Source organism: Nicotiana sylvestris, chromosome 1 (genome assembly GCF_000393655.2).
Source record: "Nicotiana sylvestris chromosome 1, ASM39365v2, whole genome shotgun sequence".
NCBI lineage: Eukaryota > Viridiplantae > Streptophyta > Magnoliopsida > Solanales > Solanaceae > Nicotiana > Nicotiana sylvestris.
In genome coordinates this window covers 122,119,927-122,145,249 of record NC_091057.1, presented here as the reverse complement: position 1 = coordinate 122,145,249, position 25,323 = coordinate 122,119,927, and the positions used below count along the sequence as shown (strand labels likewise).

Below are 25,323 nucleotides of genomic sequence, written 5' to 3'. Positions count from 1 at the left end.
GGAGATAATTTCTTAGAGGATGACTGCATAACCCTTTTCCCATCAGAGAAGTTGTAGCCTAGACCGGAAATAATTTAGTATTCTGCGTGTCTTTCAATTTTAATATCATCATTTGGTATGGGATAGCTTTTTGCCTATCATCTAAAATGGTTAGTAAAATTCAAAAGAACAAAATAAAATCGAACTTATACCTGGTCGTGGGTATTATCCTCGCTTAGAAGTAATACTTTTTCAAATGGACTGCATTCCAGTTCGATGGTAATATCTTGTCATCCATGGTTTCCAACTCGTATGCTCCTTTTCCAGCGATGCCTCAAACCCTATATGGGCCTTCCCAATTTGGATGCAATTTTCCTGCATTTGCCGCTTTTGTTGACCAGAACACCTTTTTGAGGACGAAGTCCTCAATTTTGAAGTACCTCAAATTTGCTTTCCTGTTGTAATATCGTTCAATCATTTGTTTTTGAGCTGTCATTCGAATAAATGGTACTTCCTTCCTTTCTTCTAGAAAATCCAAATTTACTCGTAGCTCTTCCCCATTTGCCTCTTCAGTGGCATGCATGTACCTCATACTTGGTTCACCTATCTCCACTGAAAGTAAAACTTCTGCTTTGTATACAAGTGAAAATGGAGTCTTACCCGTACTAGTTTTTGTTGTTGTGCGGTAAGCCCATAGCACCCCTGGTAATACCTCGGGCCATTTGCCTTTTGATTCTTCTAATATCTTCATTAAGTTGTTGATAATAACTTTATTTGTCGATTCAGCTTGTCCGTTGGCCGCATGGTGATAAGGTGTGGATGTAATTCGTTTAATCTGCCTACTTTGGAAGAATTCTATTATTTTTGCGCTTATGAATTGTGGGCCATTATCACATACAATCTCCTTTGGAACTCCAAATCGGCATATAATATTTCAACAACAACAACCCAGTGTAATCCCACAAGTGGGGTCTGGGGAGGGTAATATGTACGCAGACCTTACCTCTACCCCGAGGGGCAGAAAGGTTGTTTTCAGGAGACCCTTGGATCAAAGAGGCAACAAGAGACACTATATTAGTACTATCAATAGACTCATAATAAAACACCATAAAATACATAACATAACATAAATAGCATAAAAACAAAGTAACAACAATATAAGAGATATAGGAAATACGAGAATATGTAGGGTATTAATACACAGAAGATAAATCCCATCATCAGTAGTTGATCAATAGCATCCTAAGACTAATTCCTAACTAACTAGTCTCACTCTAGTGTGCTGTAAAAAAGACATCACAATTTTCCCTAACCTACAACCTTAATGCTCGATCTCCACAATTCCCTGTTTAGGGCCATGTCCTCAGTAACCTTAAGCCGCGCCATATCCTGCCTGATCACCTCTCCCCAATACTTCTTAGGTCTCCCTCTACCTCTTCTCGTACCCACCACCTCCAGTCGTTCACACCTTCTCACCGGTGCATCAGTGTTCCTCCTCTGAATGTGCCCGAACCATCTGAGTCTTACTTCCCGCATCTTGTCCTCCATGGGGGCCACACCCACCTTATCTCGAATATCTTCATTTCTAATCTTATCCTTCCTTGTATGCCCGCACATCCACCTCAACATCCTCATCTCTGCAACTTTCATCCTTTGGATGTGTGAGATCTTCACCGGCCAACACTCGGTTCCATACAACATAGCAGGCCTAACCACTGCCCTATAAAATTTACCTTTCAGTAACATAGGCACTTTCTTGTCACACAGGACTCCCGTCGCTAACCTCCATTTCATCCACCCCACCCCTATACGGTGTGTGACATCCTCGTCGATCTCCCCGGACCCCTGAATAAACGACCCCAGGTACTTGAAACTACCCCTCTTAGGGATGACTTGAGAATCAAGCCTCACTTCCACTCCCGCTTCCGTCGGCTCTGCCCCAAATTTGCACTCAAGGTATTCCGTCTTCGTCCTGCTCAACCTGAAACCTTTGGACTCAAGGGTATGTCTCCAAACCTCTAACCTCTCGCTGACGCCGCGTCGTGTCTCGTCGATTAGGACTATGTCATCAGCAAATAGCATGCACCATGGCACCTTCCCCTGAATATGATGCGTCATAGCATCCATCACCAGGGCAAATAGGAAAGGGCTGAACGCAGACCCTTGGTGCAACCCCGTAATAACCGGAAAATAATCTGAATCGCCTTCTGCTGTCCTAACCCGAGTCTTAGCTCCATCATACATGTCCTTAATCGCCCTAATGTAGGCAACCGGGACCCTTTAGCCTCTAAGCATCTCCATAAGACCTCCCTAGGAACCCTGTCGTACGCTTTCTCTAGATCGATAAATACCATGTGGAGATCCTTCTTCTTATCTCTGTATTGTTCCACCATCCTCCTAATAAGGTGGATAGCTTCTGTGGTAGATCGTCCCGGCATGAACCCGAACTGGTTGTCTGAAATAGACACCGTCCTTATTAAAAGCAAACAATATTTCTAACTTCTTTTTCTAACACCTATTTAAAAGCACTTGTATCTACCCATTTTGAGAAATAATCTGTTAAAACTAACCAAAATTGTAACTTTCCTTTAGCTTGAGGCAACGGCCTTATGATGTCCATGCCCCATTTCATGAAGGGCCATGGTGAAATAATTGAATGTAACAGCTCTGCCGGTCGGTGCATATTACTGGCATATCGTTGACATTTATCGCACCTGGCTACAAAGTCTTCTGTTTCTTCTTCTATTTTTGGCCAATAATATCCTGCCCTTATTAATTTTTTCACCAACGATATTCCCCCGGCATGATTGCCACAATTCTCCTCATGTACTCCTCTGTAATAGTCCGAGGCATCGTGCTAAAGATCTATCAAATATTTTACGATATAAATTCCACGAATTAAGCAGTACCAGGTAGCTTTCAGCTGTAGCAATTGTGATTTCTTCTTATCTTCAAGCAAGATACCATACTGCAAAAAGTTCATGAATTCGTTCCTCAAATCCCAAGTTAAATTATTAAAATTTACCTCACTCTTGGTTTGATCGAGTGTTAAATGAAACAAATGTATAACTATGGCATTTTTTGCATTTGTTACATCTGCGACAGACGCGAGGTTTGTCAGTGCGTCTGCTTATGCATTTTCCTCCTTGGGTATTTGTACGACTTTCCATGTCTGAAATTGTCTGAGCAATTCTTGTACCTTTTTTAGGTATTGCTGCATTCGTGTCTCTCTTGCTACGTAAGTCCCATGCATTTGATTAACCACCAGCTGCGAGTCACTTTTGATCACTATTTGTTTGATACCAAGTTCTCGTGCCAATTCCAAGCCTACAATCACAACTTCATACTCTGTCTCATTGTTAGTGATTGGATAATATTTTATTGCTTGTCTTATGATTTCACCTGAAGGTAGAATTAAAATAATTCCTAAACGTGCTCCTTTAACATTTGAGGAACCATCAGTAAATAGAGTCCAAGTCCACAGATTAGCTCTGGTATACACCAGTAGTTCCTTCTCTGTCTCAGGAACTAAATTCGTGTTAAAATTCGCTACAAAATTTGCTAACACCTGCAATTTTATTGCAGTTCTAGGCTGATATATGATATCATACTCACTAAGTTCGATTGCCGATTTCGCTAATCTACCTAATAATTCATGTTTATGCAGTATGTTTCTTAGGGGAAAAGCAGTTATAACAGAAATAAGATAATATTGAAAGTAAGGTCGTAACTTCCCAGATGACATAATTAATGCTAAAGCAAGCTTTTTAAGGTATGGATACTGTGTCTCAGCATCTAGTAAAGACTTACTAACATAATAAATAGAGGATTATTTACCTTTATCTTCTCGTACCAACATCGCACTTACCGCTTCTTTTGACATAACGAGGTAAATGAGCAATCTTTCACCGTCTTTTGATTTGGATAACAAAGGCAGATTTGATAGATATGACTTTAGGTCCTTAAGAGCTTGTTGGCACTCGTCAGTCCATTCAAACTGATTTTGTTTTTTCAGCGCTGAAAAGAATTTAACACTTTTTTATGATGACTTTGATATAAATCTCCCCAGAGCTGCTATCATGCCTATTAATCCCTGCGCTTCTTTCTTGCTCGTGAATATATCTGGTATCTCTTCAATAACTTTGATCTGTGTGGGATTCACTTCAATACCTCTATAAGAAATAAGAAAACCTAAAAGCTTACCTGAAGCCATGCCAAAAACACCTTTTTCCGGGTTTAACTTCATATTATACTTGCAGAGAATCTCAAAGGTGTCTGACAAGTGTTGAAAATGATCCCCTGTCTGTGTTGACTTGACCAACATACCGTCTATGTAGACTTTCATTATTTTTCCCATATGTTTGAAATATTTTAGTCACCAATCTTTGATATGTGACTCCAGCATTTTTCAAGCCAAATGGTATGACTTTGTAACAATAGTCCCCCTATCTGTGACATACGAAGTTTTTCTTTCATCTAGAGGGTCCATTTTATTTGATTATATCCTTAATATGCATCTAAAAAAAATTAAAAGTTCATGACCTGCAGTATAATCAATTAACCGATCTATATGCGGTAAAAAATGAATCTTTAGGACAAGCCTTATTTAAATCAGTATAATCTACTCAAACTCGCCATTTTCCATTCTTTTTTGGAACCATCACAGTATTAGCTAACCAGTCAGGATACTTTACCTCTCATATTGAACCAATTATTAAAAGCTTTTGTATCTCATCCTGGATCACTTGATTTTTGAAGGACCCTTTCTTCCTCCTCTCATATTGAACCAATTATTAAAAGCTTTTGTATCTCATCCTGGATCACTTGATTTTTGAAGGACCTTTTCTTCCTCTTCTTCTGCTTGATAGATGGGTGTAATGGATTCATATTTGGCTTGTGAGTCATCACCTCTAGAGGTATACCTGTCATATCAGAGTGCAACAAAGCAAAGCAATCTGCATTAGCACGTAAAAATTCAATTAACTTACCTTTCATTTCTAGGCTCAAATTTGCTCTGGTGTAAACTTTTCTGTCTGGCTAGTGGACAAATAATATTATAGCTTTGAGCTCCTCAGTAGTTGTTTTAATATTTTTGTTTTCCTCTGGCTATTGAAACACATCGGGTCTTGAATCGACATCACTCTATCCTTGTGTGTCTTCAGTGAGGTTTTTGCAGCAGTGTCCTCAACTGAATTCTGTAATTGCTATTTCGTATCTGCATCATTGGCGATCGTGCTCGCGATCACCACTGAGTTAATACTTCATTAAACTTGTTGATCTCCACGGATTTGACGGATTCCCCATTGTGAAGGAAATTTGATAACTTGATGCAATGTGGATGGGACAACGTCCATATCATGAATCCATGGTCTTCCCAAAATTATATTATAGGCCATGTCTGCGTCTATCACCTGGAACTTTGTATCTTTGACGACCCCTTCTGCAAATCTGGTAAGTACAACTTTTCATTTCGTAATAACACTTGAATTATCAAACCCAGACAAGGACCGTGCTTTTGGTATGACCTTATCATTAGCTTGCATTTCATTACCACTCTCAGTAAAATGATGTTCACTGAGCTACCTGGATCAATCAAAACTCTTTTTACATTAGTATAATATATGAGTAAAGATATTTCCAGTGCATCGTTGTGAGGAATCACAAGTCGTTTGCGCCTTCATCATTAAATGTTATATTGTCGCCATCCAAGACTTGGTGAACTCGCTTTCCGTGAGTGACTGTGATATTTGATGTCTTTTTCGCAACTGTATATGTTACTCCATTGACCTCATCTCCTCTAATTATAATGTTGACTGTTCTATTTGGTGATGTAGGTTTTTGGAGTTCCTGTATGTTCTTCATGTATGATTGTCTTCCTTTCTTACTGAACAGATCAGTAAGATAGCCCTGCTTCAATAAATGTTCGACATCTCCTTGCAAAATCCTACAATCTGTTGTTATGTGGCCATGGTTATTATGAAACTCGCACCAGAAATCTTGATTTCTTTTGCTTGGAACTGATCTTATTTCTTTTGGCCATCGCACTTTATCCCCCATACCTCTTAAAACAACCACTAATTCGGAGGTGCTGATGTTAAAGTAGTAATCCCCTATTCTTGCCTACGGATTGGAATCACTGCTTCGGACATCCCGCTCCTTTTTAACCTGTATGAAGAACTCACATCTTTTTGCCTTGATCTTGAATCAAATCGCACATTCTTCTGTTTAGATCGAGAGTCTCGCCCTGCAGGTCCCATGTACGACTCGTACCTGTTTTTGCTGGGCCTTCTCTCTAATTCTGAATGTCTCGAACCTGGTCTTTCATCGGCCCTTGGGTGTGTGACCGTATCTTCTTCCATCCACATCTTCGTACTGTACCTATTGTACACATCATTCTAAGAAGTTGTAGGAAATTTTCGCAAACTTTATTTCAACTTCCTTGTGGCTTCTGAACTTTTCTCGTTCAAATTGCTCGCGAATGCCATAGCCACTCAGTTATCAGGTACTCGAGGAAACATCATCCTCTCCCGCTGGGATCTATCTACGAATTCCATGAGCAATTTTGTACTCTCTAATTTAACCTTAAAGATGTCTTCCATCCCTTTTTCAACCTTTTGAGCTCCCGAATGTGCTTTTATAAATGAATTTGCAAGTACAGCAGAAAAATCAATAGAATTTTCAGGTAAAAGAGAATACCATATTAACACTCCTTTTGTGGGTGCTTCACCAAACCTTTTAACCAAAACCGATTCGATTTACTGCTTGGTTAAATCGTTGCCTTTCACGCTGATAGTGAATGCAATTATGTGATCTCGAGGGTCAGTTTCAGTTGTTCCATCATATTCAAGAATAACAGGAATTTTAAACTTTTTGGGAATTGGGAAAGGTGATGCACTTGGCTTCCAAGGCTGTTGTGAATACTTGTCAATATCCACCCATTTGATCACGGGGAGTACTTCAGGTATTTGCTCTATATGATCGTTTTGCTCCTTCAAATATTTTTGCAAAGTTAGCAATAAACTTTTGTAAATTAGAATTATTTGGTGTACCTAACCCTCCATCACGAGATTCATTAGGAATTACTCCACTTCCAGAATTATCAAGCCTTGAGCGCGGGTTCTCCAAGGTTGTTGTATTAACTGGTGGAGGAGTTTGTGTCGCATTGGATAATCCTCTGACAAAAGCCTGTAGTGCACTATTCACGTACTCTGCAATCAATTGCTTTAGAGCATCCTGCTCCACGGTTTGGTCGTCTCCCTGCTGATTATCAATGCGCGAAATAGACCTTTTAGGTGAACTTCCACAGGACTGCTGAGGGGATCTTGTAGCTGTGTGGTGTGGTGGAGTTCCACCTTGTTGGTTCAACCGGTTGTTGTCGTTAGCGGTTGGCAAACTTGGTTGTCAAAAAATGGAATTTGGAAAGTGAATAGATTATTAGATTTCCAATAACGGAACCAATTTGTTTAATCCAAAAATAGAATTCTCTGTCAAAGTCAATATTTAGAAGAAATCGGGTTACTGATAACCAAGATTTACTTCACTTTCCTTACAATTTGAAGAATAAATCAAGGAATGGAAATAATTGATAACGAAAATATGAAATAGACTGGTAATCATATGATTGCATAGATTTCAATAATTGTCTGATGCCCTTAGAAATAAGATTTCAATCCTTATATAGGAGCGTATAATTATAACGGTTCCTTTACTTAATTCAGGTTTACTAATGATATTAATTGCTTTGATTGCCCGTTACCATATACAACCGTAACAGAAACATTTATGATTAAAGATTTCTTCTAACTGTACTGATTCCCCTTCCTTATTTATGGCAGGTTCGTGTATCTTCCCTTCTTTATAGCCTTTATTCATTTTGTTCCTGTTTTTGCTTTTATAGCTGTCAGGTCTGGCTTTTTCTTCAGTATAACTCTATGGGTGTTTCTCCCGTGCTTTTTCCGCATTCTTTAATTCATATAATTAAGAATGCCACTTGTCATTATACCGATGTTTCACGTACTATGTCTTGTCATCCTGTTGTTAATCCACGTGTCATATCTTTTTTCCACCAATATAATTAGCTCATGGTAGACTATACACAAGGGATAGATTTGTAGAATGAGGAATATGTAGCAATCAAGACTGTATACTATGTAATGCAGTCGATGAATGTAGAGCACATATATCGTACTGAGATGTTCATACTTGTCTTCAGTTTGGTCCAAACTTATGAATTAACACCATATGCAGAGACGAGCAATGGAGTGGCCTAGTAATAAGCCTGGGCGAGAAAGTATGCTAATGAAAGAATGCCAAAGCCCACATTTATAGAATGATATTGGCCCTAGTATACAAGGCAGGAGAGGAACAACATAATCTTTCCTTCTTCTTTTTTTGGTTTTTTTTTTTTTTTTTTCACGCGGTGCCCGATATCCATATTGGGGCCGACTAAATTCAGATTCGCGCCGAAAATTCTCACATTCGACGGTAAACGAACAACATAATCTTTCAAGGTATAAAGAGGAGCGCAGAATGCTATGCAGGATGATCGTGCAGGATGTGCTTTGCCTGTACATAATTTTCACTTGGTAATTAAATTCGGAGGAGGAAACATAAACGATAGGCAATTTGCAAGATAAATCTCTGTAGATCTCTCCTTTTTTTGTTCATATGATATACATGTAACATGTGGGTAAGAAAAGTTTAATCAAACAATAATAATATGAAACCATTAAAATTATCCGCATACTACATATAAATAATAAATAACCTCTTAATCGCTAAATAATGTCATCGAAGACTCCTCTGAAAGCAATATTTCGCTAAACAAACAAGCAAAATTTTCTCTATTTAATTAGTCAAGCGCTAACAAACAAAAATTAAACATATGGCGAGTTTGCCTAAACATTTATGCATTATCAATTTTGTTTAATAAAATGTTTATTATATCATGGTCGGCATTATTTTGTTAGCAAGGGTCTTGACACTAGGGGTGTGTTTGGTATGAAGGAAAATCTAATTTTACATATTTGATTGGCTTAAATATTTTAGAAAATATTTTCCTCATGAACTCATTTTCTCCAATTAGAGGAAAATATTTTCCCTATCAAAAGAAAGGAAAATATTTTTCAAAACTCTTTTTCAACCTTCTCTACCCTATTTCTCATGCCCACCCACTCTACCCCCACTCACCCACCCCCAAATCACCCCCAACCCTGTACCCTCCACCACACCACACCCACCTCCCATCCCCACCCCCGGACTTCACCTATCACCTACCCTAAATAGAACTATTATTAAGAGTACTTTCTTTTCATGTTGTAGATAGAATATTTTTTTTTCAACAAAATGAGTATATTCTTTTATGTAATAAAAGTATTCTCTTTCATTCCAATAAAATGAGTACTTTTTTTATGATGTAGAAAAAAAGTGTTATCTTTCATTTCAACAAACTAAGTATTTTCTTTTCCTGAAATAGGAAAAGTATTTTTTTCCCAACAAAACGAGTACTTTCTTTTCATAAAGTAGAAACAATATTTTCTTTCATTTCAACAAAACGAGTACTTTCTTTTCATCATGTAGAAAAAAGTATTTTCTTTCAATTCAACAAATTGAGTATTTTCTTTTATTCAACAAAATGAGTAATTTCTTTTCATGTTGTAGAAATGATACTTTCTTTTGGACAAAATAACGTATTTTCTTTTTAGTTATCGAGCTCAAACTTCAATGTTGTTCTTGCGTGAAAAAGTAAAGTAACATATTAGTTACTATGGGTTTATGTGAATTTTAAAAATATAATTAAATTCTCGAAGAAAATAGATTTGGGGGAGTGGGGAGGGAGGAGAATAGGAAAAATGGGGATCTTGGGAAATGTGGCTTGAGAAGAGTAGTATCAAAAATTATTTTTCTAAAAATATTTTATACTCTTTAACCAAACACTAAAAAATATTTTTCGAAAAAAATTTTCATTCACCAACCAAACAAAAAAAAATAAGTAATAAAACCACTAATTTTTCAAGAAAACATTTTCTAGGAAAATATTTTTCATACCAAACACACCCTAGAATTACTAAATTGTTATTCTGTTGTCGGCTAGCCAGCCGTATTTCTTCACGACGAAGTTGTTTATGATCTGACCAGCAACTTGTTATTTAGTTGTCTTGAGTTGTCATTTGGATTTTTTTTAAATTATTTCTATTATTTGGAAGATATGGTCAGCTGTTCACATTAGTTTCTTGATTAAGGCATCGTTACGCAGAACTTTTTTGAAGATTATTTAGAAGGTTTATATAGTAAATCTCACTCATATAGGTTAAAAGTGAGATAAGGAGATAATTAAAAGCTATCAATTGCATTCCAACACTTAAATGCACGTCTATGTACCAATATTAGCTAATTTAACTCATACATTCTTAATATTAAACAATCAAAAAGGTATTTTTATGAATAAAATCCTAACGAGCCAAATTTTGTTTATTACGGTTTAGATTTATTTTCTTAGTCATGGTTTAATATTCTATTTCTTTGATCATAAATCATATTTTCAAATCTTAACGCAGTTTACCTGGAGTTTTACTTAGAATCCTATTTAACTCAACAATTAAGTGATAATTATTTCTATAACCAGAGTGATACATGTCATAAATTTGTTTATCCGGCGCCAAATGAAGCTTCTTAATTGGAGTAGAGCCCTCATTTTTTCTCAAATAGAGGCGAAAGTAGCATGTTACATTTTTGACATGGTATATAATGGAAACAATAGTATTGTCTCAAAATAATAGCCGAGAAAAAATATATATTTATATATATATATCTTGTATGTTATATACAAAAAATATATAAATTTTATATACTTTTTTAGCTACCAAATATAAACAGTTTCTTGCGCGGGGTTAAAAGAAAATAAGAAATAAATAGGGAATTTTTCATAAAGCACCATCTTTTTGGTTTAATTAGCCATTTATAGATACCATTTGCTATATTACGTGTTATAGATACCTTTTATACAATGTATTCCATGTATTTAAGCTGTTGTATTCATTAATACAACCAAAAATATAGGCGTAAAAACTGGAATTCCAGCTAAGTTTGACATGTATTTTGCTGTATTCAAGCGACACTAACATTAAATACAGTAACGTATCTGCGCTAAAAACGGAAGGAAATCAAATCACATGATATTCTCCTAAATTAACTCAACGAACTGAAACGATCCCTCATTAATCTGTATTTGAAAGATACATAATAAAGATTATAGTTGAATAAAGAGAAATACATATGAATAATACAGTTGAATACAACAAAATACACCTTAATTCATCTGAATAAAACACTTGAATACAACAAAAATACAACTGAATACAGCTGAATAAACTCTTGAATGTAACAAAATACAACTAACTTCTGTTGAATAAAATAGTTGAATATAACTAACTACAACTGAATACAACTGAATACAGTTGTATAAAACACTTGAATGCAACTAACTACTGCTGAATAAAATAGTTAAATACAACTAATTAAACCTGAATACAAGTGAATACATCTGAAGAATACGTTCGAATACAACTGAATACAAATAGGCGATTTGAGCGATCTAGAGAGAGAAACGGCCCTATGGCTTCGCCGGCCGGCGGCCAGCCATTAATTCCGGCAGCCAGCCATTAATTCCGGCTGGTCAGCCATGAGGCAAATTCATAGAAATCCTCATTGATTTTAGTGTAAGCGTCCAAATTCCGAAGCTTACTGAACACTCTTTCCATTTCCACCGAATACCTTAATTCATAACCGAACTTTTACAACAATTGAGAGCACGGAACTTTGAAAGCTCCGAAGCTATCTCCGGTTCAGATCAGTTTGTAGGCCGCCGGTGCCGGAGAGCAAAAACGTTGCCTTGGGTTTAAGATTGGGCCTGGGGCTTTACTTGGACAGAGGAGGTGGAAGAAGAGTTAAGAAACTAGGGTTTGTGAGAGAAGATAGTCTGGTTGTATGCAAACAGAGAGAGATTGTATTGGGGTTTGGGTAATTATGTGAGAGAAAATACAAAAAGGGAGAGAGAAAAATAATATTTAGCATATATAGTGCCTTAATTGTAGAATGTAATTATATTTAGATTTTTTGCTATAAAGGATAAAAGGTATTTATAGGATGTAATATTTTAAAATAGTATTTATTTAAAATAAATAGGGTACTAAGGTTTTCTATTGTGCGTAAAAATTCCAAATAAATATCAGATTCTAAACAAATAATTTAGAAGCAAGTGGTTTAATGAACTTTTTTTAAAAGTCAAACCCACTAAAACTTAAATTCTGAATAAAAATCAATTTAAAAAGATTTCTTAATTTCAATTATGAATTCATTGGGCCTTTTAAGAACATCCCTTCCAATTGAAAACTTTTATTCCTCCTGCCATTTAATAACTCATAATTAGATCTTAGTAGATAATTATTTCCAACTTGAAAATTTAACACAAATTTTTCAAGTGATTATTTAAATATTATTTAATAAATGAAAATGATAGACAATTAAACCCGAACCATGATGTATCATTATTTTAAATCCATTCAATTTGAGTTGATAACTTTTCCATCATAATTATTGTAAAGAAACATCTAAATAATTAGTCTTGGGCAAATTATTTGTGAAATTGTATGTACAATAAAAAATGAAATGCCCCTCAAATTGGATCAAATTATACTTATTTAAATTCACTAAATAGTGATACAATCAGCTAAGCCTAACTTGACCGACCATCCACTCTGAAAAAGAAATGGAATTTGGAATTCGTGGGAGGAAATTTGTCTTTCCCCACTTCTCTTCCATTAGTTCCTCTCTAAATCACCACTTCAACATAAGAAAGCAATATTCTTCTAATTTATTTATCTCCTCTTAATTCTTTTCTATTAAAAGATTCTACCCACTTTTCATTGAAAGACAGCTTAGAATCTCGCAAGGCTGTGGCTATCCTGCATAGACCACATATAGAGTAGATGTCACGACTTATCAGAAGAGGAAATTTGATGATTGTAGGGGCTAAAGACCTAATAATAAATGTCAGAGGCTGGGAAAATGTAAATTCATTTTAAGTTAAAAACCTTGGATGGCAAAAGGGCAAATGAAAAGCACTCGAAGAAGAGGGTGGGAAACCACAAAAAGGTCAAAACCACACGAAGAAGAGGGGGGAAAACCACAAAAAGGTCGACTTATAATGGTCTTAGCATCCTTAAGCTGTTAACCAACAGGCATCACGACTTAATTTCTTTCGGGGCAAATTTGGTTCATAACTTCATATAGTATTCATTCCCCATAGGTGTATTTGCAATACAAACTACTGTTCGGTGACTCAATATTCAGCTATATGGAATACAAAAGAATGAAAGAAAACCTTTTATACAGCAAATTTTGTTAGATTTCACCTCTCCATCATGTTCGCAAGTCCTAATTATTACTAGTAAAAAATGTACCAAACATCGAAATCACTCAGATAATGAACACAAACGATATAAAACCCAAAAAAGTGACCTTTCAGTTATAATCCACCACCATGACAGTAATAGGAGAATACAAGAAAGATACAGCCCCAAGAAACTATAAGGGACCTTGAGCTTGTGAGGGTGGTAGCATAGGCCAGCCAAGAAGTTGAGGTGAGCCAGGAGGGGATGAATGCTGACTAGGAGAGAATACACTTAATTCCACAAAGGCCCCTGAAGTAGTTTCATCCTTGTCCGTTGTTCGAAAGGAGATGGATCCTCGCTTCGTTGAGGTAGCTGAATTTCTCCCAGGACTGCTGACCATACTTCCTCCAAGGTTAGCAATTAGAGAAACAGTATCATTTTGTTCATCACTTAACCTTCTCCTAGCCTCTATATCCCTCTCTGAGCTCTTCTTCAATGCTAAAGAATCCCACACGGGCATGAAAACGAGCATGAAGATGCCCAACCCAATACAACAAAAGAAGGAAACAAAACCCACAAATGCAAGAGCTTGAAAAGGTAAATATTCTGGCTGAGTTTTAACAGTTAAACCAAGCAATAGAACCCTTATAGGAAAGAAAGCAGAAACTGATACCACTAGCATGTATACTCTCTTTTGCAGACTCCTATTGATAACCAAATGCAGGATTCTTCTACCAAGCCAGAATAAATAAGAAGTCAGTATGATGGCAAAAAGACCAAGGCAGAAAGTATTCAACAGAGGGTAAGTGCAGAGGGCAACATCCTGATCATTCGTAGATCGCTTAACTGGACTAGTGAAATAATGCGGCAATTTGCTAATGTAATCCTTCTTAAATTGCGGTCCAGCCGTAATAAGTATGAGCTGTAGAGCAAAAACCGGTAGGCAAAAGAGAAGTATATATCCAGCTGTTTTGCCATTCCATTTCTGGCCTAAAGTTCCCGACTTCTGTAAGGACGCCCGAAGGAGAAACACGACCGTAAGGTAAAGGCAAGGTTCTGCAAAACCTAAGCTCGAAACAATGTAACACTTGCAAACAGTTTCCTGCCATTTGAAGCTAAGAGCATTCAACAATCTCCCGTCGCCTCTGAACAAGTTGAGCCGAACAACCTCCCCAAAACCCCACCAAATTGCAAACAATATAAACGTAATACGGATAATCCAAGGACCATTAAAATAGCCAAGCTGAATATAACCTTGCCCGTAAATCCTCGTGTGAAGGTAGACCAAGTACAAGATGCAGAACAACCCAAAAAGTACCAAAATAGAAACAAGCAAAATAGTAAATACACCTAGTGCATCACTAGCAACTCTCGAATGGGGCATTACCCAAACCACAAATTGCACGCATGCTCTCTGACAGCATGGAGACCTGAAATCCCTCTACCACATGAACCACCCTCCTCACTCCTCCTCAACAGCAACAACACAAGTGAAACCACAGATTTATTCTTGTTAACACCTTTCAACCTCAAAACTACCATATATTAACAGTCTCTCAAGATCTGATCACCAACCCCACCTCACACACACCCCAAAATATCAATTCTACTCTCCTTTCTTCGCTCTTCTTCAACAATGAACTCTACCTATATTCACGCCCAATTCAATGTTCAACGTTATAATTGCTCTAAAGACAACCTAAAAAAACATACAAAACCATACACAAAATGATCACAATCTACATATATAAAGTACAAAACTTGCGCATTAACCTTGAAACAAACCCTAACCAAAAATCAACAAAAAAAGTACTGACATATGCGAAAAATAGATCAATAGAAAGCTTACAGGATGAAGAACCTTGATCTGGAGAGCTCAAATTTTGAATCTTCCGGTCGCCAGAGAGAATCGCGAAAAAAAAAAAACCTAACCAGAGGAAAAAGAGGGAGGATTGGTGGAAGAGAGGAGTGAGGGGAAAAATGGGGGAGAAGATAGAGGGGGGCGGGGGTAGTGTGGTAGGGGGGAGCTTTGTTGGAAACAGGCTGTCGCCAGCGAATAAACCAAACCCAGAAATGGAAATTATTATTGAGATTATAATGTAAGGAGTAATGTTTAATGGGACACAGAAAAATAAGAGAAAATAAAAATAAAATAACAGGCTGTATACAGCTGGATGATTACGAGCCTCTAGCTTTGGAATGCTCCGAGCCTAGTTGGCAACCTGACCGTGGCGGCGTTTACGGTGAATGTTCTAACTTTGATTTTTCCTCTATTCCTTTTTTTGTTTAATTCATTAATTCATTAATTAAAAAGTTAGAATAGTGACAGTCGAATGGACTTTCACACCCTGGAATTACATCATACATTCGTTGGTTTTGTAGAATAAATATTTTTCTCTCTCTTTCATCTACGCATTATAAATAATCTGTTTTTTTTAAATTAATGTAAATATTCTTTTATACAGCTTTGTCTATGAAGTATTTATAAAATAAAATCAGTTTAATGGCAAGTGAATTTTAATCATTAATGTTAATAGATAACTTTATAAAATGTAACTAACTTATTATAATAGTTTAAATTGTATTAATTGATCGTGTAAACAGTTGTTATATCGTCAATGTGTGTAAAGTAGATTTTTTTTTATATATAATTATTAAAAAAATTGTAGATTAATTTTTCGGGTATTTGGTTAAACTTAAATAAGGTGACAGCAAATGTGAGATACTGCATGGTGATAAAATGTTTTGAGGGTCAATTTCAGTATTAAAAATGACAATAATGTGATAATTTCAGCAAATAATATGACAGAATTATTTGAGATACTTTCAAAGAAGTATGCCCAAAATTAATACAAACAATTTCCTTGGTTTGAACCGAGATAAAAAAAAATCCCTCCGGTTTGGAACTCTGCTCTAATCAAGTCGCTAGTTAATTACAACAACAACAACATACCCAGTAATATCCATATTGTAGGGTCTAAAGAGGATAGTGTATACACAGACTTTATCCTTACCTTGTGAGGATAGAGAAGATGTTTCTAATAGACCCTCGGCTCACGAAAGCATAAGCAACATATTAATGAAAATATAAACAAGAAGGGACAATACCAAAAAGTCATATAAAAGCAGAATAAAAACAACAAGACAGTAAGATAATCAACAATGAAAAATAACTGTTAGTCATAAAAACCTACTACCAACAGAAAGCGAGATTGTATGTCAATGCTACTGTTATGAACACTCTAGACTACCTACTCTACTACCCTAATCCTCGACCTTCAAATCTTCCTATCAAGGGTCATGTCCTCGGTCAGCTGAAGCTGCGCAATGTCTTACCTAATCACCTCTCCCCACCTCTTCTTTGGCCTACCTCTACATCTTTATAAGCTCTCCAATGTCAACCCCTCACACCTCATCACCGGTGCGTCTGTGCTCCTCCTCCTCACATGACTAAACCACCTAAGTCGCGCTTCCTGCATCTTGTCCTCAATAAGGGTCACACCCACCTTATCGCAAATAACCTCATTTTTTATCCTATCTAACCTAGTGTGCCCCCACATCCATCTCAACATCCTCATCTTTATTACCTTCATCTTCTGGACATGAGCGATCTTAACTGGCCATACACTCAGCCTCATACAACATTGTTGGTATAACCACCACTCTGTTGAATTACCCTTAAGTTTCGATGGCACATTCTTGTCACACAAAACACCGGAAGTAAATCTCCATTTCATCCATCCCGCTCCAATACGATGTGTGACATCTCCAACAATCTCCCCATCCCCATGAATAATAGACCCAAGGTATTTAAAACTCCCTCTCCTAGGGATGACATGCGAGTCCAGCCTCACCTCCCCTTCCCCTCCTTGAGACTCGCCACTGAACTTACACTCCAAGTATTCTATCTTAGTCCTGCTCAACTTGAAACCTTTAGATTCCAGGGTCTGCCTCCATACTTCTAATTGCGTGTTCACACCGTCTCGTGTCTCGTCAATCAGTATAATATCATCTGCAAATAGCATGCACAATGGCACCTCCCCTTGGATGTGGCGCGTCAGTATGTCCATCATCAGAGCAAACAAAAAGGGCTGAGTGCCGACCCCTGATGCAACCCCATCATAACCGAAAAAATAGTCTGAGTCCCCATCAACCGTTATCACTCGGGTCTTTACTCCATCATACATGTTCTTAATCAACCTAACATAGGAAAAATGTATACCTCTAGCCTCCAAACATCTCCACAAAACCTCCCTCGAAACTTTATCGTACGTTTTTTCTAAGTTGATGAACACCATATGCAAGTCATTCTTTATCTCCCTATACTGCTCTATCAATCTCCTAACAAGGTGGATGACTTCTGTAGTCGAACGCCCCCGTCATAAACTCAAACTGGTTCTCGAAAATAGACACACTCATCCTCACCCTTAGCTTTACTACTCTCTCCCAGTCTTTCATATTATGACTAAGCAGCTTGATACCTCGATAGTTATTGTAATTTTGGATATCATCCTTGTTCTTGTATACATGAACTATCGTGCTCCACCTCCACTCATCGGGCATCTTCTTCGTTCTAAAAATGACATTAAATAACCTAGTGAGCCACTCCAAGCCTGCCTTACCCGCACTCTTCCAAAACTCCATGGGGATTTCATCCAGCCCTGTCGCTTTGCCACTGATCATCTTACGCATAGCTCCTCAACTTCATCAACTTAATCCGCCTACAATACCCCAAAGTCACAACGACTCTCAGAGAGTTCTAAATCACCCAGTACAATGCTCTTGTCCGCCTCCTCGTTCAAGAGACTATGGAAGCAGGTCTGCCATCTCCGACGAATAAGCCCCTCATCCAACAAAACTCTACCTTCTTCGTCCTTGATGCATTTCGCCTGGTCCAAGTCTCACGCTTCCTTTCTCGCGTCTTAGTTAACCTGAACAACCTCTTATCCCCACCTCAGCCGTTGAGTTCCTCATACAAACGACAAAAAGTTGCAGTCTTGGTCGCCATAACTGCTAGCTTTGCCTCTTTTTTAGCCAACTTAGAATGCTCCTTATTCGCCCTCTCCTCCTCATCATCTACACTTTCCACTAGCTTCAGATATGCTGCTTTCTTGGTTTTCGCTTTTCCTTGCATCTCTCCATTCTACCACCAGTCTCCTTTGTGATCACCAGAGTAACCCTTTGAGACCCCTAATACCTCTCTCGTGGCTTCCCTAATGCACTGCACAGTCGTGGTTTACATAGCGCTCGTGTCCCCACTAGTCCTCCACATCCCCATAGTCACCAGCTTGACCTTCAACTCCTGCACTTTAGCTTCCGTCAAGGCTCTCCACTTGATCCTATGTTGGTTATACATCGCCCTCTTCCTTCACTTCCTTGTGATCTCAAGGTCCATGACCAGGAGCCTATGAAGGGTCGAGAGGTTCTCACTCGGGATGACCCTGCAGTCCGTGCAAGTCGCCAGTTAATTATTTACTTTTTTTTCATATTTGCTTTCTTAACCTTTTATATAATTGAGAAATCTTTTAACATAAGTATCTCGGCGTTGGAAACCTGGTGGGAATAATGACATCGCCACTATATTCTTCTCTACTTAAATATTAAGTTTTATATTCGTCTCTTAAGTATCAAGTTTTATATTCTTCACTTAAATTTTAAACATGAGTCTAATCAACACACTCTCCCTCCCTTAACAATTATCATTGGACAAAAGCTCTCGACAAATATTTATTTTTATACTCAGGAGGGACAAGTGATAATTGGAGACTATCTGCCTATCTGGTTCTTCGAAAACAGTTTATACCATATTAAACAGGCAATATATATCAAACATTAAAAATGATATAATAGCACAAAATTTAGCAATGTATTAATCAAAGAATATTTCTTAATCCAGTTGATGCCCCCGAAGTGAGTTCAAATGTGCTTCAACTATTTCAAACGGTTCTTTTTATGCAGTTTGATTACTCAAGGAAGCACCAGTTTCTGTTAAGTTAAAGAATATAAATAAAACGAATAGAAAGGCTAGATCACCTCTTCATTATTGCCAATTTTCATACCTTTACCAGATTACTTCATAAGGAATTGAGATCAGTTAGTTCCTAATACTTTCTTCTTCTTCTTCTTTCTTTTGACATGTCAAAAGAGTTTTTCTTAACCCCTTCCCCTTGGGCTTGGAGTGGTAAAGGAGGAAATAGATTTTTAGCTCATGAGTAATTTAGGGCCCGTTTATTCATAATTTTTTTTTCATTTGCCCTTTTTTCTTTCAAAAATATGCTTATCTATGAAATTTTTGGAAATTTTTCGAAAATAAGTTTTTAAAAACTAGAAAGATGATTTTGATCACTTTTTCAAAATTTTCGGAAAAAGTTTTTGCCCACTCACAAAACTGCAATATTTTTTCAATTGAAATGCATATTCAAACATAATTTCAAATTTCAAATGTTATTTTTTAACTTAACTACAAATACTACTTTTTTTTAAAAAAAATACGATTTTTATGTCCAAACGCCTACTTAGCTTATGGAGGCGGTGGGGGGAAAAATTAGCTTATGGAGGCAACAAAGTTTTGGTCTGGTAGATAGCATGTTAAGACTAAATTGATCTAAAATCTAAACACGAGTTAAATCTTTCTATTTTCATTGCATTCTTAAAATTATGAGTTCATAACTCTAGATATTTTTAGTAATTTTTGACATTTAGGTCTTTCTTTTCTGCAAAAAATAATAAGTTAAATTTAACTCAGCACCTAAATCAAGATAGTTTTTGAAAAGAGAGGGGAATGTTCAAGTTTCATCAAAGTTGAGTCTCAAAGCAATTCATGCGTTTGTGTTTTTTGTTTTATATGATGTCAATTTGAATCAATTGAAAACCAATGGGAAGGGATAAATATGCTAAAGCATCCTTTAAATTTGAAAAAGAATATTAGAGTAACCAATGAAAGCTTCTCTTTAGACATGTGATATCGCCAAAGAGACCCACAACTGTTGTCCTCTATACAGTGCTGCTATTAGGAGCCCTTTGATTTTTGTACGGAGAGGGTGACTCTCTTAAGTATATGTCGCCATTTTGGCATCTTTTATTTGCTTTTATATCAATGCCTATTTCAGAATTAATTTCAACAGAAAAAGTGTCCACAAACTAATAATGGTAGATGCAGCATTGCAGCAGCAAGTTTATTTAAACCCAGTATTTTTTACGTCGGACATAAATTTATGTGCAAAAGTTTTAAACATAAATCTAAACCTAGTATTGTTTAGATAAAGTTTATCTAAATAATTTTTTTCACTAAAATTGTAAACAAATTGTTGATTGGAGCCCATAATTATAAAAATATGAGTGGATACAAAGCTAAAAGTTTAATGTCGATACTATAAAGCTTAAATAATGGATTCACCTCTCATATTGGTGCTTATTTACCACTAGCTGTGAACTTCTAAAAGGGAACAAAACTGGAAGTCTGAACATTTTTTTTTTTATATTTACTCGAGGAATACAATCATTTCTGACAGGATTACAATCATTTTTACCTCCTCCCCTATTTTAGAGCTTTTCTATTTCTCCCTTTCTCCCCTTTGAGTGCCACAACAGCAGGAATGCTACTTACACTTAACTTACAGAAACAGTCCATTTAAGACCACATTGGCCATCCCATCAAAACTATGAAAGTTTATAATACCTTTTTGTGGAACAAATTATGGCAATTGTTCATTCAACTGGCCAACTTGCCCTCGACACAAATTTATTAGAGTTGCGAGTATGCACTCCAGGCTCCAAGTTCCAAAAGAAACTTGGCTTACAAATTGTAGTATGCTGTAACAATTTATTTACAGTGTACTTGAATCCATAATACAGGAACAAAGGAAAATATTGATTAAACACAGTTTTTTTCCTTCACATTTGGTTCTTTAAATTCCAAACGAAACTATGTTTATTCTCACGTAGGATTTTTTTATCATCTCTTTCTTTCCCCATATTACTCTGTTTCCAAAACTCAAGAACAGGTAATAGAAACGTAGGGATGGCAATGGGGCGGTGCGGGTGCGAGGCGGGGCGGGGTTTGAAATTTTGCGGTTGCGGGGCAGGTTCAATTTTTAAATTTTAAAAAAAAAAAAGCGGGGCGGGTCGCGGGTGGGGATTTAATTTTATAAATGGATAGATGAGAAGTAAGGCAGTTCCAACTTTCGGCGATCAAGTGATTATCCGGCTCTCTCTTTTTCTTATACTTACCACCATGTTGACTTGTTCCAATTTCTTTAGGAGTATTTTTTTTTTTTGGATAAATAAAAGCAGCAGGAGTAGTTATTTCGTTTTGGTGTGAGGGATTTTGGGGCTTTTCACCAATAATTGGTGCAAGAGTCTTGATAAAGTATTTAGGGAATATTCACAAAATCACCTATGAATCGAGTTGCTTCGTTCAATTTCTATCGGAAAAACCACTAGATTTACAGGCAAAAGATGGGAATTTAAGAACAATTTGGATATAATTAATTGTTTTATTAAAAAAAATCAAATTTAAATCTAGTTTTCTAAAAAAGAAAGAATTTTTACAAAAAAAAAAATGCGGGTGGCATGCGGGGTGTGTGAAAACGGGTGAAGTGCGGGGCGGATGAATGCGGGTTTAAATCCTAGGCGGGGCGGGTTTAAATTTCGCGGGTTCAGACAAAACCCGTCCCGCCTGCCATTCCTAATAGAAAGGTTAGAGAAAAACTCAAAAGAACCAAATCACTTCACTTCTATCAGTTCACACAATCAATTCAGTACTTTGATTTAACACTTCCCAGGCAGAGCAGATGCAGTGTATATGTAATGGATTCATTAACCCAATAGCATTGGCTCAGACCCTATATATGCGTTAAAAAAATCACTAAACAAGTAATAGATTTCGAACACAATAAATAAAATGAGTTGTAGTAGACTTGTAGCATTCCGAACTTGAACCAATAAAGTTCAAATCCTGGATCCCCACTTCTACCCTGATAGAATGGTCGGATAAGTTGCTCTTATAAAGTTTATCAGTTCTTGTGTATATACATCTTATTTCACTTCAACTGACTTAAACAAGGGAGATCCATGAAGACATCAGAATAGACAAACAACAATTCTATTCACGAATCTTTCTTCGATCAACCCCAGCAGCTAAACTTCTGTTCATGAGTTGAGATGCAAAACAATGTCCGGAAACAAACCTCCTATCACCATCTTGATTACAAGTCAGCAGTTTCCTTCCTGTAAGCCTGGAGCCTCTCCTTCAACTTCTTGCTCTGCTCAAAATTCGCCTTCCTCTTTATAGCTTTCTGCAGGAGGACATTCTTTTATATTGACTCATACACGGGGAACATTGAAGAAGATATTTTCAAAATCATACAATTTCCTAATAGGTAAAGCAAGAAGACTTACCTCCTGCCTAAAGCACCGGTCAAGCTTTATCTTCAGATCTGTGCATTGCCCAAGGAATTTTCCTAGTGGGTGGTCTGTATGACACTTCTGAAACTCCTCAATAATCTGCACCAGAGACCTAGCCATCTTCATAATGTATTTGAGATGCTTTTGACACTTATTTCTTAACATTTACCGGGAAAAAACAAATTGACCAGCAATACATAGAGACTACATGTCAATGCAAATAACAACATGCAAAAAAACAGCCATTTAAATCAATTTGCAACAAGAAAAGTATATGCATCTTCTAAATGCAAAAACAGATGCTATATTATAACTTCACCAAGAAAACCTGCAAAATGCATTGTCCAGCTGTAAAATGGCTATCAGCAAAACAAGAAAGAGAAAAACAGAAGGGAACAAAACCACTTGGCGCAAGTATCTACCATAAATTGACATAATAAAATGAGCAATCATTCTAGTTATTAAGAATGTGAAAACTTACATCAGCACATAACGGGTGCCTATGTAGAGTCAAAGGGGGATGCATCTTCTTCCGTTGACTTCAAAACCTACTGAAGTAAGATAATTTTCCAAATAAATACTTCCCTTTCTCCATAAATTAAGAAAAATCATAAGAACAAGAATCAAGAAGACAAAAGATTAAAGCATAAGGGAAACAAGTTTTTTAGGTAGTGAAACATCTTAGATTTTTTCCCGACCAAATAACAGCTGGGATCAAGTACTGGAACCTCCATAACAACTCTATAAAGGCACAGCACATTTTATTTTCAACCACTTATTTAACTAACCCATTGCACCATATATTATGCATTCCATATTATTTTTTTTTGAGAATAAGAAAAAAAAATATGGAATGCATAATATATTATGCATTCCAGATTTTCATTCTTATTGTCGACTTTTCTTCCTTTTTGCAGCTCATTTTAACTAAACCACTGCACCATAATCCCATGGCTCACTTTGCATTCAACAACAACCCAGTAAAATCCACCAAGTGGGGTTTGGGCAGGGTAGAGTGTACGCAGACCTTACCCCAACCCCGAAAGAGTAGAGAGGCATTTTGCATTCAACAACGTAACCAATTATTAAAGAAAGGGTATGCAAATCAACTGGTCCAATCAATCCAACCTTCTTAATATACAATAAAAAACATGGCGAACATATAACTCATTCTTCCAATATAATCATGAAAGATGCCCCAAAGTGTTCCGTCTCAACACGCCCATTGATACGATATTCTTTGGTATAATTAATAGAAGTTGGGCAACAGTTATACGGGAGGCTTCCGAAGCAGTACTTAGACTGTTGAGTCAGTTTTAATACCCGTCAGCTTGATTGCAGAATAGTCCTTCTATCTTTCTTTATTAATTTCCTTATTTCCACTTTAGTCCTTCTTCGCTTTAAAGTCATTCGAGAAGGTTATGAATGAAGTGTTTGCTTAATTTCCTCTATAGTTTTTTCTTTCCTTCTTCAATTAGCTTTACTTTACCTATATTATCAGTTCCATCTTGCATCACCCATCGATTCAAATGAACTTCCATAATTATAATTCCTTCAATAAATCATACTATATAATTGGTCATGAGCTCTTTTACCTAGGAAAATCATACAATTACCTAGGGGGAGTTGGCAGCAACCGTGAATGATATCAATACCGGTTGCTTAGCAGGAATTACCTAATCAGAGATGACCAGAGGTAGAGGAGGAGGAACGGCACCAGAGAGGAAACCTATAGATTAAATACCGATTCTCTTTCTCGAGTTATACTTAATTTAGTTTAGGCAAACACTTCATTCATAACCTTCTGAAATGATTTTACAGAGTAGATATACTGGAAAGCGAAGAATGACTAAAGTGGAAATAAGGAAATTAATAAAGAAAGATAGAAAGATTATTCTGCAATCAAGCTGACACGTATTACAACTGACTCAACAAACTAAGTACTGCTCCGGAAGCCACTGCTGTACAGCTTCTATTAATTATACCAAATAATATCATATCATTGCGTCTCCCATGCTTCCTTGAACTCAAGGAAGAAATGCAGGAAACCGAGCCTTCACCACAAAAGCATCTTCCCAGGTTACAATTTCTCAGTAACCTGCCCCATTGAAAACCAGTGAGTAACAACTTTATTTCCTTTCTGAACCATCCTACGTTGGAGCACTTTAACAGGCTGAGGTCAATACAGATTAGCAATGTCTAATAAGGAGGGTGAGTGGCCTGCTTAGGCAGTTCATGACAAGGTTTCAGCAAGGACACATGGAAGTAGGGGTGGCAAACGGGCGGGTCGGATATGAGCGAGTCAAGACAGGTAATTTAAAAAAAACGGATAAATTATCCGACCCGACCCGTATTTGAGATGGATAAAAATGGGTTTATCCGGCGGATAATATGGATATCCATGGCTTCTTAAATATGATCACTTATGAGAGAATTCCTAGTCTTCCAAACTTGAGGAACTCCAATTTGAGGCTTTACAAATGTAAAAGGTAAACATATTAGTTATCCATTGGTTATCCATTTGGTTAACCATTTTCTAAGTGGATAG

The 25,323-nt window shown here is 36.8% G+C and overlaps 3 protein-coding genes across 3 annotated transcripts; all 3 read right to left on the bottom strand.

Moving 5' to 3' along the window:
* Window positions 1-313: 313 nt before the first annotated feature.
* LOC138874175 (uncharacterized) lies at window positions 314-730 on the bottom strand. Its single transcript, XM_070152689.1, has one exon. The coding sequence runs from the start codon at window positions 728-730 to the stop codon at window positions 314-316; it is 417 nt and encodes a 138-aa protein (XP_070008790.1).
* A 2,379-nt stretch (window positions 731-3,109) lies between these two features.
* On the bottom strand, window positions 3,110-4,324 carry LOC138874174 (uncharacterized). Its single transcript, XM_070152687.1, has 3 exons — window positions 4,183-4,324; window positions 3,848-3,996; window positions 3,110-3,760 (listed from the first exon to the last, which is right to left on the bottom strand). The coding sequence occupies exons 1-3, from the start codon at window positions 4,322-4,324 to the stop codon at window positions 3,110-3,112; spliced, it is 942 nt and encodes a 313-aa protein (XP_070008788.1).
* A 9,022-nt stretch (window positions 4,325-13,346) lies between these two features.
* On the bottom strand, window positions 13,347-15,439 carry LOC104214301 (uncharacterized). The gene is made up of 2 exons (XM_009763952.2): window positions 15,220-15,439; window positions 13,347-15,069 (listed from the first exon to the last, which is right to left on the bottom strand). Exon 2 carries the CDS (start codon window positions 14,752-14,754, stop codon window positions 13,564-13,566), a length of 1,191 nt encoding a protein of 396 aa, XP_009762254.1. The 5' UTR covers window positions 14,755-15,069; window positions 15,220-15,439; the 3' UTR covers window positions 13,347-13,563.
* Window positions 15,440-25,323: the final 9,884 nt, after the last annotated feature.

What these genes read in the sequence shown, in the direction of transcription:
- LOC138874175 (XM_070152689.1), bottom strand. Translation starts at nt 730, where the DNA reads ATGAAGATATTAGAAGAATCAAAAGGCAAATGGCCCGAGGTATTACCA.
- LOC138874174 (XM_070152687.1), bottom strand. Translation starts at nt 4,324, where the DNA reads ATGAAAGTCTACATAGACGGTATGTTGGTCAAGTCAACACAGACAGGG. An exon ending in TGTTTTTGGCATGGCTTCAG is followed by an intron (nt 3,997 to 4,182) that starts GTAAGCTTTTAG and finishes AATTCTTTTCAG; the next exon opens with CGCTGAAAAAACAAAATCAG. An exon ending in TCGTTATGTCAAAAGAAGCG is followed by an intron (nt 3,761 to 3,847) that starts GTAAGTGCGATG and finishes GCTGAGACACAG; the next exon opens with TATCCATACCTTAAAAAGCT.
- LOC104214301 (XM_009763952.2), bottom strand. Translation starts at nt 14,754, where the DNA reads ATGCCCCATTCGAGAGTTGCTAGTGATGCACTAGGTGTATTTACTATT.